The following is a 12519-nucleotide window of genomic DNA, read 5'->3' as shown; positions in this document are numbered from 1 at the left end:
TGTGTGCATGTCTGCGGTGGTTGGATAGGTAGATTCAGAAATACGCAAACCAGTTTCTTAATGTTTCTAGATACTTCTGTTAATTTCTTTGATTAAAAGGGGAAGGAGTCTGAAGAGAAGCAGAACTATTTGTTTCTGAACCTCCAGCTCTCAGCAGCTTTCTTAGAATGAACCAGAGGAAGGCTTTAAAATTCATGTAGGAGAATTGCTGTTGTTTTAGTGGTTTTGTTCCTCTTTAACTAAGTGCTGTATGTATTTACTTACTGAATACTACTGTTTTTGTGTTTTGATTTTAACCACAGTGCAACAGTCTTCCCAGATGCTATTGCAGAACAGTTTGGTTCTTTTCAGTGGTGAAGATACTGAACAGTACTTGCTAAGGTGAATACTGGCATCAGAGACTTGAGAATGCCCTTCTGTTGTCAAATTATTCCATGTCTTCATTAAAGGATCCTGTCACTTTGCTGTCCCCCAAGAAGAAACACACGTAGATCTAGTCCCTTTCTAAGAAGTAGAAATAAACCTCCCAGTGTACTTTGTGTGTTAAATAATTCATAACAGTGAACGGTTCATAGCTTAGAGCATGTCAAAAGAAATACTGTGCTTTTCAATAATAAAGGGACATTGGCTTGCATTATGGAAGTAATTTTAAAAAGTTGTATGATGGAAAATAACAACTGTCATGCCCTTCACAGGGACTGAATATTTGTGACATGGGGTGATACAACAAATAACAACCAACCATCATGACATTTTTAAGCTGCTAATACTTGTTAGCTTGCTAATAGCTTGCTAGTAGGTGCTAATACCACTTGCAAAAGCAGTGGGAGTTTCTTCTACTTAAAAGTGAAAAAAGAACAAAACCTCTTGTGCTGTGTATTTCTTGATGAACTTTAGCGAAGGAATTTAATCGTGTTCTTTGCAGTAACTGATTGAAATGAAATGCTTCAATTCTGTGTTTAGTTGTCCTTTTAAAAAACAATGTTTTTACATATCTTTGTTTAGTGATATTAGTCCTTCATCTTTTAGAGGTACTTTTTCTTACGTACAACCCCATTTTTTCTTTCATCTTTGTTATGTTGAATACCTTTGATACCCAACTTTAGTTGACTGGAATTCTGCATGTTAAGGGAGACCAGAGTATGAAAGATACGTGCTAAGTGCGGTTCAGATACAAGTTTTCCCCATTCTTTTCTTTTCGTGGCTTTAAAACATGATTTATTGCATATTCAATATTTAGAGGTGTATTTCATGAGGATATTAAGGTGATATGTGGTGGGGCTTTTTTTCAGGCAAAGATCCAGTGGCAATTGCAGTGGGTGAAGCACAGACATCACGTGTTTTTTTTAAATGATTTACAGCTGCGTGTTAAAAATAGAGCACATTCTTCTTTTCCTTAGAAATCCTTTTATCATTTGAATTGGTGTGCCACCACTTGACATCTTGACAGCTGCTGGTCCTACCCTTTGAAAGTGCTGAACTCCTGGCTGCTGTCAGAGGACATGGAAGGGTGTCTACCATGTGCCTTCTTGTTTGAAATGCAGACTCTGTAATCCGCCTCGAGTATTTTGCTCCAAACTGCTCTTCTGGTCTTGAAGCAGAATAATAATTGAATGCTCTCAGTAAGTCAGTCTATTAGCTGCTTAGGATCTTCTACCTTGTAAGCCTATATTGAGGTTTGACACAGAATCTGTGAATACTCCTCTATCATGTCTGAAACGTGTGCTGGAGGAGCAGTACAGCTCTTCTGCTCCTGTTGCTGCAGGAGTTCAAGGCATGCACAGGTCTAGCATTTGGGAAGATGGCTGACTAAGTTTTAACAAGTGTTAGTGATTTCACTGGGTGAAAAGCTAATGGACAATATGCCTGGAAATAAAGATTTTCTTTGAAGACACTTGAAACCTTTTAGCCAAAGTTTATTTTTATATAATGATTTATAGACATCATTAAACAAGCTACCTGGCAACTTACAGACTAATTTTGAGCTCAGTTTGATTCTGTTCTAGGGAAATTGTTCTGCGCTCCTCACCATTGTATGCAAGTCCTGACTTGTGAAATATAGTTTGTTCTTTTACCCTGGTTTTTATGCACAGAGGTATGTTTTAATTTGTTATGATGTATTATTTTTAATGAAAAGTCAATGTACATTAGGCTCTATTAGGGAAAATAGGATAAGGACAAATAGCTCATAATTGGAAAGAAAAGTAGTGAAATCTGTGGTGCCTTCTGGGCTGTGAGGATTTTTGTGGCTTTGTACTTAGCCAAAGCTGTGATTCCTACGCAGATGAGTTTTCCCTGGTAGCAGCAAGTCTCTTTGTTCCTGAACAAGGAAATCTGTGGTTGTCTCAATTCTGGAGCTTTTAGGTGGTCTTAATTATCCTGTTCTATGGCAACTGAGTGTGTGTACCATACAGAACAAGATTTTGAACTTGACTGGATATTCTGTAACACCTGCACACTGGTTCAAATTACAATTTTTGTATGGTTTAATAATAGACCTCTACCCCTAACTTTTTATGTCTAAGACCCAGATCTGTTATTCGTACCAATGGTGGGCTCATTACATTCCTTGAGACAAATAAAATAAAATGGAATAAAACATGAAATGGCACATGGGGAGGAATGGTAGTTTTCCAGTAGAAAAGCCAAGCGTGATCCTCTGTTTATGGTCCTGGCTCCGTGTTGTATGGAGGCTATGGACTGCACTGGAGAAGGGCTCGTGGGTATCGCACAGTGGGTCTGCACCGTCTCATTGAGGGGTAGCAAAGCCTTGCCTCCAGGTGAGAGCCGTTTCATATGGTTAAAACAACCAACAACTGGGTTTAAACAGAAACACACAGTAATTTCACTGCGGTGGGTGCTGTTAGGGTGTGCTGTCCCGCGGTTTCCTTGCCAGTTCTGCACAAGAGGCTTTTTTGGGGATGAGGCGTCTGTGATAACACCCCGAATAGATGTCCCTCTGGTTACACTCTGCTGACTTCTTTATGCTGTTGTCTGAATTCAGCCAAATAAGAAAGATGGGAGAGGTCTTGGAGGGACTTAGGACAGAGACCTTGAAGCGCCCTAAATGAGGAAAAATCCTTGTGTCACAGGCTTTGCAGAGCAGAGCGCCAGCACCCGTTCCCCAGCAGCCTGATATGGGGAAGGTTGTGCTGAAGCTTTGTCTGCCTCGGAGTCGGAGCTGTTAGCCGCAGCCGACGGGAAACGAGCCTGGACTGATTCTGGTGCAGATGTCGCTACTTATTTGTTTGTCATTATTCCGTATTTATACACAGCATGTTTAGTCAGGATTTGGAAACAGCTTGATATTTTTGTTTTCTAATTTGCTATTTTGCCTACTAGAAAGAGTCTACATCAGCATTTTGGACCACATTCAGGTCGTGCTGTAAATAGGTGCAGCTTCCTTTCAATCAGTGACATTGTGAATACTTATATCAGGGTTAAATGTGTCTATTTTTAGCTCTGCTGTCTTACCTAGTCACTTCTGTTTGTTTTAATAAGATTTTTATTTACTCCTGTTAAAAGGGTATTTGAGTCAGATACTAATAAAATTCCAGTTAGAATTAGATAAGTAGTTTTCTCCAAGGTTTGTTTTATTACAAAGTTACTCATTAATTTTTTTATTATTATTATTCCGTGCTCTCAGTTAATTGACATTCTCGTGAAGATCAGGATACGGCCTCGTGAATGCAGAAGTGACCTTTAGACAGCAGGAGAAGGCAGAAGGCCAACGCTCGCCCCTCTGGCTGGCTGGCAGCGTGGCTCTGGTGAGCGTTGGGAGAGCCGTGCCAGCTGAGTGTGGCTCAACGCCTGCCGAACCCGCTGGTGGGGCAATGCATCCTGCTTTAGTAACGCTAGTAGCAGGGCAGGAAGATTACAAGTAACTAACTGTAAAATGAGAAGGCGGCTTTAATCCCTGCAAGTGGAAAGGGCAACGTTTCTCTATTAAAACTGTAAGAGAGGGGTTCTACACTGCAGGTTTTACTTCTTTTTTTAAAAAGACTCTGCTAACAAACAGGTGGCTTTTAAATATGCTGTGTCTTGGCAAAGCAGTGCCCAGTTCAATAGCGTGGTGCAGTCCTGTTTTGGGGGGGCTTCAGGTGGACCCTCGCTTGTGCCAGGGTGGGTACAACCCATGGGCATTGCTCTTGCTGCAGAGCCCAGGGTGGCTGCTAAGAAGCGCTGGGCTTGCATCAAACCAAGGCAACTGGAGAGATGTGAATTCAGAATTTCATAGATGGAGTGTGTTAAATGGATGAACGTGTCAGCTGGGATAGCCTGGGAAGAGCTGCGGGCTTGTGGGGGACAGGCACCTAGCCATGGGTACCCGCCGGCCACTTGGTGGGAGAAGGGTGGCGTGGGCAGCATGGGAACCTTGTGTGGAAGTGAGAAGTGGTGTGGAAGGCTTGCTTTGGAGTAATAAAATAGTATAATCCATAATCAGCTTCAAACACAGTGTCAGTGGCCAGGCCAGGTTTGGCAGAAGTGTGTAGGCTGGTCACCAGCTGCGTTTCTGTTCTCTGCCCGAGCCTGGCCGTAAGAAGTGCTGAATTCAGGAAAGAAAAAGCAGGCCTTATTAATTCAGGGGTGGGGTGAGGGGTTGCCGTTGACTTAAGAGTCAGGATTTCATGCAAAATTTCTGAAATCATGTTAGAAAAATGTAATTATTTGAAATAAATATTGAAGTAAAAATTATGTTCTTTTTTGAAAGAGATGGGTTAGCTTAATTCCTCTCCTTGTTCCCTCCAAGCTTGTGAAATGGACCTTGTCTGGTTGGGGATGAACTCTGGGAATGGCTGGATTACTCGAGCAGGTGCAGGCTTTCTTGCCCGAGTCCCCTGGTACTCGGCTGCTCTCCACATCTCCCCATCCATACCTCGTTGTGAGTATCCAGTTAAGACTGAGCTGCAAACCTCAAGGGTCTTCTTTATCCCTCCTTGAAAGACATTTTGTCTTGGTGATTAGAGTTAGTGCAATTAATGGCATTTGGCAAAATTAGCTGTACAGAATTGTCCATAAAAAGATAATGGGAAAAAATTATTGTCTAGAGACTGGGAAGGAAGAGGCTTGGAGCTAGGTGCTGTCTTGCACTCACATATGTGTATTATTGACACCATCCGTCACTTTGGTGTTACCAGAAAAAGCTTTTAAAAAATATTTTTCTTTTCCCTTAACAACTAGTGATCTGGTTGTTGCAGAAATTACATAGTATAGAAGAAGAAATCTTTAAAGCAAAAGCTGTCAGCATCTTTATTTCATAAATAATTGCTGGTTCCTTTTATCTGTTACTTAACGCTATCATTTTTTTAATTCCTGCTTTCTGTCCTTGGTTTTATTTTTTGGTGTGTAGTTAACTGCTTATTATGCTTTTCGTCAGTTCTCCTTGAACTTCTTGAGACTGCTGTCACTTATTCAATGCTGCATCTGTCAATTAGTTTTGCTATTCTGAGAGCTACAGTTTCTGGCTAATAATTTTTCACTCTAAGGACATCAGTAAAAAGATTTCCTTTATGCTGCAGTGGAAGTGCAGAGTCTGTTGATACAATGGGAGGTTGAAACAGAAACACTTCCAGTATGGAGAACATTAAGGTCTAACTGGATTTGTTTGAATTCAGGACAGTGGAAAGATTTCAAGTGGGCTGATACCTGGGGACGTGGATTGCATGGTCAGGCAAGCTGCAAATGCAAGATGAGGGAGGGGTAGTATGTTTGCATTTGCAGTTGTGCTGTAAAAGAGCTAATGGTTTAAGGCCAATCATTCAAAAAAAAAAAAAAGATAAAAATCAGAGAATAGGACTTCTTAAATGAAGAATTTACCCACAATATCTTTTGAACTTTTCTTGATACTTAGGACTTTTAGATCTTTTCGAGCAATACTCTTGACTGGGTGGTGGAGCTTCTGCTTCTGTTTTCCTCCACTGTAAATCTTCAGTGAAGTAATTATGAGTCGCTAAACCCCACTCTCATCACTTGGCAATCTGTTTTTGTTTCTTGGCTTCCCCAAAGATTTTTCTGTAACATCTCGGTCCTCCAGGCTCTGCCAGAGTCTCTTACAGTCCCCAGATCCTTCTTCACTCTTTGTCCCTAACAATCAGCCTCTAATCGATCATCCCTGGAAATAAAGCTTTCCTGCAGGCCTCCCCTCTTCCTGGCACGGTAGCAACGATTCACCTCCTCCAGCTGCTTCCCAGCGCGGCTGTGGGACGCAGCCACTCTTCAGCCAGCCGACATCGAACCCATGCAGAGGAGCAGCTCTCTGTCCAGGCAGGGCGAGGAGGGATGCGTTTTGCTGCCTGTCTGACACTACTGTCCTTTTGACAGAGAAAACGCCTGAGTTGGCACCCTTTCTCCCTGTTTTCATGAGACAAGTGAAAAAAAGACCCTCATTAATCGTGAGATTATCAATTAATTAAAAAAACCTCCATCACTCGGCTTATCCTTCCCCAGATACAGCCTGCTGAAGAAGAAGGTTGTGCTGACACCCACAAATTTTTCTCTGATGTCTGTGTTGCTAATTTTAAGAGCAGCGCTCTGGGTTGCCAAATGCTAGCCAAGCATTAGGACGTACTTAAAAACTCTGACAGAATCTGATTCTTGTCGCTCACTTGTAAAACGTCATAGTCAGGAGGAAGTTCATCTGCTGGGCGCACGGGAGGGCAGCAGTACCTGGACCCCTTCGCCCGAGGCTGCTGGCCCAGCTCCCGCACAGGACGAGCAATTGCTTTGTTCATTGCCACTGCAGAAGCAGTAACGAATTCTGCAGCTGGCTATTCACTTTCAGTTCTAGAGTATTTTTCCAGTGCTGAAGCCACCAGACAGTATTTCAGTGACGGGTGCAGGCACTGTTCCATAGTGGTTACAAATGTATTCCTGAAGGTATTCAAAATACATAGGTTCCGCTTGTAAGGTATGGATCTGTACTAACAGTCACGTGGAAAACTTGTAGGATGAAATAGCCCAGTACTTATTTGCAGAGCAGTGCAATGTGTCTAGCGTTCTGAACTGTTGCTTGGAAAGCGTATGGTACATAATCCTTCTTATGCTTTGGTTAGAGCATATCTTTTAAAAACTAATACTAGAACCCTTTCTGTCAAGGGAAGTTGGCCCATGTGAAATCCTGGGGTTTTTGATGACTATGTAAGCTGCATGTGTGTATGCAGTATATCTTAATATATGTACGTAAATGCTCCCAGTCCATAGGTTTTTCAAAGGGAAGTTGAAATACCTATTTTTATTTCAACTTAACTGGTGTCAAACAGCATTTCTTAACAGGGAATCTATTTTTTTTTCTTCTGAAAAGACAAAGGTGAGCAGTTGATGAAAGCCGATGCTCTAATTTATGTGTTAAACAGACCCCAAGTGTTAGAATAATATTATTCTTGGATGCTACTGAACCTTTTCAAGTGTATTTTTTTCCCCTCTTGCAACTTGTAAAAATTACAACAAAAAAGAGATCTTAACCATTTTTCTGGCTACGAGAGAATTTCCGTGTGACCTCCTGCCGTAACAAAGTCGGCCGTACCCAGGGTGAGGAGCGGGACCAGCCCCGGTGCACAGTGCCCACCCGCTGGGGCCGAGGGGATGCCCCGTCTCCCACCGTCCTCTCCCCACTGCCCTGCCGCGCATCAGGGTGCTGCGGAGCTGGAAGAACCACTGTACGGTTTTGTCTACAACAGGCTTGCAGATATCTTGGGTGTCCCACTAGTGAATAATTACAACGTTGGTAACTTCATGGAGAAGAGATGTTTCATCCTGTAATTTATTTTACTGCAGTCTTTTTTAATAGTTGGTTTTGTTGTTTTTTTTTTATTATCGTACACTTTAAAATGCTGCTGTAATAATTCTACTCATCTTCACTGGAACCTGACTAACAGCATTTCCTCAGTATTAGTTGATACGGCTGTAACTTATTATGACTATATTAACCATCTGTAAAAGTTTCTGACTTCTTGTTTTGGATGTCTCTAGTTTTTTGCATAGCGATGCAGTTTAAAAGAGAGACTTGGTGAGAAGTGGGCTGTATAACGCAGGCAGCATAAGCCTGCTATTGTTCCTTGTTCTCTGGTCTTGTGAACCTTTTCTTTCTCTGCGATAATTAAATTAAAAAGTTTGGAAAATATTAAACAGGGCTAAAATGTTTGGCATGGCATTGTTGAAAATTTGTGTTGGTATATTTTCACACTCCTCCCACAGTTGTCTTTGTGGTGGGTTTTTTTTTGTTGTTGTTTGTGAGTTTTTTGGTAAAGAGCCAGTAGCTGGGACCACGCCAGGGATTTTTCTTTCACTGCATTCATTGCTGTTTGTGCCACTCTTCAGTCTCTTAATTACATGACTGTAATCTCCTTTGGTTCATTGTCCAAATAAAAGTTCAGTCAATTCAGCATTATTTTGCTCGGTGCTGCTGCTTTTTCGATCATGTGTAAAATAAGAGTTAATGAATTAGGTTCAGGTCCATAAGTGGCAGGTTTTGTTCTCAAAACCGGGTTTGTGCCACGTTTACTGCTCAGGCAGTAAATGCAAGAGAAAGTGTGCTCTCCGGAGGTGCAGTTTGTCAGCGACTTTGGGTGGTTTTGGCTGGGTTTTGGCAGCAGTGGGGACAGTCTGTGACTTGCTCGGGGTGCCTGCTTGGAGAGAGCACTCGTGTCCCTTGCTGTGACAGGGTGACTCTTGGTTTGACGGCTGGCTGGGAACTCTGCCCTTCGTATCTGGCATGGGGATCACAGGAGCTGCTCCGGTACTTTGCTCCTGTCTCCTCTGCAATAAGGGAGGACAACTTACTAAGAATATTTCCAGTAAAATAGCAACTAAGACAAGCCCTTAAAAAAAAGAGAAAGACAAAAAGCACTCTAATTGCAGATTGCTTTTAAGGAATAGAAAACTTGGGGTTGGTTTCTTTGTTTTCAAAAAAAAGCACATTTGTTTATAAAATATTTCAAGAATGATTCTTTTTGTTGAGAATAATTAGAAAGTTTGGAGAATCTCATAAGAGAATCTCTTAATTAGATTTCTGTCCTTATTTAGCAAACAAAACCCAGTTTCTATAATCTTCAAAATATCATCCTAATCAGCTAAATGAGTCAAGCAAAGTATAGGAGTTGTCTGGTCATAATCCCTTTTCTGGTATTCTGACTGTGAGCAAATAAATCCAAGGCACCCCAGGAAAACAAGCTCTTCCAATAGGAATTTTAACTTGGAATCCAGATAGAGCTAGGGGGGCTACCAAGAAGCTGATAAGTGTTTTCATTATATAGAAATTAAAGCTTTTGTTTGCCTGATTAGCATTGCTTTGTCCACTGCGACTAATGGTTTTGCTTCTGAGTAGTTGGTGGGGTTTTTTTCCTTATTTAGGTCTTTGATAAAATTAGATGATAGTGAGTTGAAAGGACATGTTCATAACTGACAGTTAAATGCTCTCCTGTACACACTACAAAGAAATTGCTATGCTGCACATGAAGTGGGTTTTGCATCTTTTTTTAAAGATAGTATACTCTGGAAAACCTGAGATGTCGTAGGTGGTTGTATTATTTCTTAGTTGAGCACACAGTGATGTGCTACTTTTTTTGGTAGTATAATTTTGCTGTAAGTTCAAATTACAACTACATTTCAGTTAAAGTTAAAAAAAAAAGAGGTCTTTTATATATATGTATATTTTATTTTATTTTTTTTAAGTTGAAAAGGGGTGTTTATATCTTGATGTGCTGCCCTGTTGGGAGAGGAGTCGAGCAGGGGAGCAGGATGGAGTGGGACCCAGGCAGCGCCAGCCCTCGGGTTAGCTGCTCTGCCTTCTCTTGTTGGCTTTGTTATTTTGGTTAACACTTTTGTGGTCTTACCTCCAAAAGTTGGGTGGGATTTCAGTAAGTATGCAGTAACTCTAAATAAGGAAAGGTATTGCCTGCTGCAAGGAACTGAAATCAGGTTCATTTACAGCTCTAAGGGGCTTCCAGGTAACCCAGACAATCAGCTGGAATAACAGATACCCATGTAAAGAACAAGGGAAGCAGGTACCAGCTCAGGTGGATTTAAAGACAGTACTTCCATGAGATGAAGCTTGTAATGATGAGTTAAAATGCTTATAATGGAAAATACTCCTCAGCAGGCTGCAGAGGTCACGCTTTAAATTACTTGTAAAGGAACTGTGAAGATCCTGATGTAATTTACTGTGCTATAAAACTTCTTGGAGGTTACATTAAACAGTATATCTAAAATTGGAATGCAGAAGAGGTTGCTTTTTATTGACAAGAAGTAGGTAAATCTATTTCAAGAAAGCAAAACATGTGAATAGTATCTAGTTTTTACTCTGAAAAGAGAAACAAAATCTGATCTGTGAAGAGGAATGGGATATTTCGGTGTGTTATGTAAACATCTCATAAAATTCTCAGCAGGTAGAAATTGGAATATGCTTAATATACCTATGGGAGGTGAGTGAGGTTTATGATCCTTTTCTGTTCAGAATGCTGTAGAGCCACTTGATAATCAGTATTGCTAAGCCTTGGCAATTAGGGATACTTACACAGGTATGTGCAATCCATGATGTTACCCAAGTGGTTTTGTATCCCTTTTTATCATAGTAATGATACGTTTTTTTCTGATTTTTTTTTTTTTTTTTTTTTTTTACTTTCCAGGATTTTTGCTTTTTAAAGACTATTGCATGAATGAGATTGATGAAGCTGTCCCTCAACTGAAGTTTTATGAAGAGGTAAGTGGCCATTGATGGAGTTTAGGGACTGTGGGGGAGTGAGGCTGAGGAATGCTGTCCCTCTAGTTTTCAGGCAGGGGATGCTGAGAGGGGAGGAGAGGTGTGCAAGCGTACAGGTTGTTCTGAGTCATTGCAACTTCGTAGTGGAATGGTTGGTTCATAAGAGACAATATTTTATATAGTAACGATTGCATCTCAAAGGGACAATACTATCATTTTAAACAAGTTCAAGAGACTTTTAAAAATAGCAATGTAACTCTTTAATCAAGTTGGTAATTTGGTACAGTGCTCTCATAGCATGTTTTATGAGAGTAGCATAGGTGATTTTTTTGCCCTCTTACTGGGCAAATACTTCATATTTAGAAAATGGAATATTTGCAGGAAAAACCTACTTAGCTCAACTTCTAACAGTGCTTTTATTTGCATATACTAAAACTGTGTCTTTTTATTAAACATAAGGTAACAAAGTATTTTAAAAGCTACTGTTACAGTTTTTGTCCTTCAAGAGTTAAGTATGTTTAGTTTTAAGGCATAATGTGTTGAAAACAAAGCAATGGCAGAAAGTTACCTGAGCAGCCACTTTTAACCAAATGTTCGTTCACTGTATTCACGTGGAAAATACTGAGAGAGTGATGGAAGGGGAAAGAATACTAATAGAGATGAAAATAGATTTAGGTTTATTAATATTTTCTATCATAAGGCACACTCTTTGACTATGGTTCATTTGAAATACTCATACAAAATGAGCTGGAATTAGGTTCATTTCAGTGTCTACTTGTTAAATACTTCTGATTCCTGAAGTTAAACCGGGTATGTTCTTGAGAAATGGGATAAGCTTTTGATCTTCACTTGTGAAGATGATGATAAATCTTAGTTCTACTACAAAATAGAGATGAAGTTAAAGAAGTAACATTTGCCTGCTCTCAGTGGAACTACAACAGTGGATTCCTTCTTTCAAAAAGACCTGAAAGCAAAACCAGTGCTTTATTATTATTATAGCTGACGTGGGACATGGATTCATATCTATTGCCCATAGTGAAGATTTTCCTTAAAGGCAGAAGGCCTAAAATAAGCCAATTTGTCTTTATAGTGTCCCAAAAAGCAAAAGCAGAAAACCGAGCGTGGTTCTCTGCTGCAGCTTGCTTGTTTGTCCCAGGCATGGCTGGCAGCTGGTGCTGGGGGACTCACAGCCAGCTCTGGCTCGGCTCCATGTCGCCCACTGGAGAAGGCAGCATCTCTGGTCCTCCGCATCCCTCGCCTCGCTCCCTGAAGCTTTCCCTGTGCCCTCCATGCTTCAGTGAGATGCCCAAACACTGCACCTTCAGTCCTGGGCACCTCCTGCTCTGTACACCCACCCAGACAGAGAACGATGCCCTGTTGTCTGTAGCTGATTTTGAGCAGCTGCCTGGGCTTGTAGAAAAGGAGGTGCAACTGAAGTTACCGGTCTTTGGATCACACTCTCAAATGCTTCGTGCCTTTCTCTAACATCCTTTTACCTGGAGAAGAGACAACGGAGTACAGCTGTCCGTGGCACTGCCCGAGGGATGTGAGGACAGTGGAGGCTGGTGCTAACCCTGGGGATTTCTTGGGAGTCACTGTGGCAGGGTTGCAGAAAAGCCCTGTTGAGTGCTGCTGCTGGGTAAGAGGATCCTCTGGAGAGGGATGCGAGAGGTGGCTTTAGATCAATAGCATCAGCTGTACTCCATTGTCATGAGATAATCAACAAAGAAAGTAAAGGACATCGTGCCCAATGCAGGCATGCATCCAGAAGGATAAGTATTTCCAAAGAGCGTGGATGGAGCACACCGTGTCCTTCCTTCCAC

The 12519-nt window shown here is 41.2% G+C and overlaps 1 protein-coding gene across 6 annotated transcripts in view; it reads left to right on the top strand.

Moving 5' to 3' along the window:
• GRK3 (G protein-coupled receptor kinase 3) overlaps positions 1-12519 on the top strand; it is a 78969-nt gene that overhangs the window by 28110 nt on the left and 38340 nt on the right. For 5 of the 6 annotated variants that reach the window (XM_075041132.1, XM_075041135.1, XM_075041133.1 and 2 more), the window contains one exon: positions 10623-10696. In XM_075041132.1, the coding sequence (XP_074897233.1) occupies positions 10623-10696 (74 nt within the window). Of the gene's footprint in view, positions 1-10181; positions 10697-12519 lie in introns of those variants that run through there. The other variant, XM_075041137.1, reaches the window with a different exon arrangement.

This window comes from Buteo buteo, chromosome 11 (assembly GCF_964188355.1).
Source record: "Buteo buteo chromosome 11, bButBut1.hap1.1, whole genome shotgun sequence".
NCBI lineage: Eukaryota > Metazoa > Chordata > Aves > Accipitriformes > Accipitridae > Buteo > Buteo buteo.
This window is presented reverse-complemented; position numbering and strand designations above follow the sequence as displayed.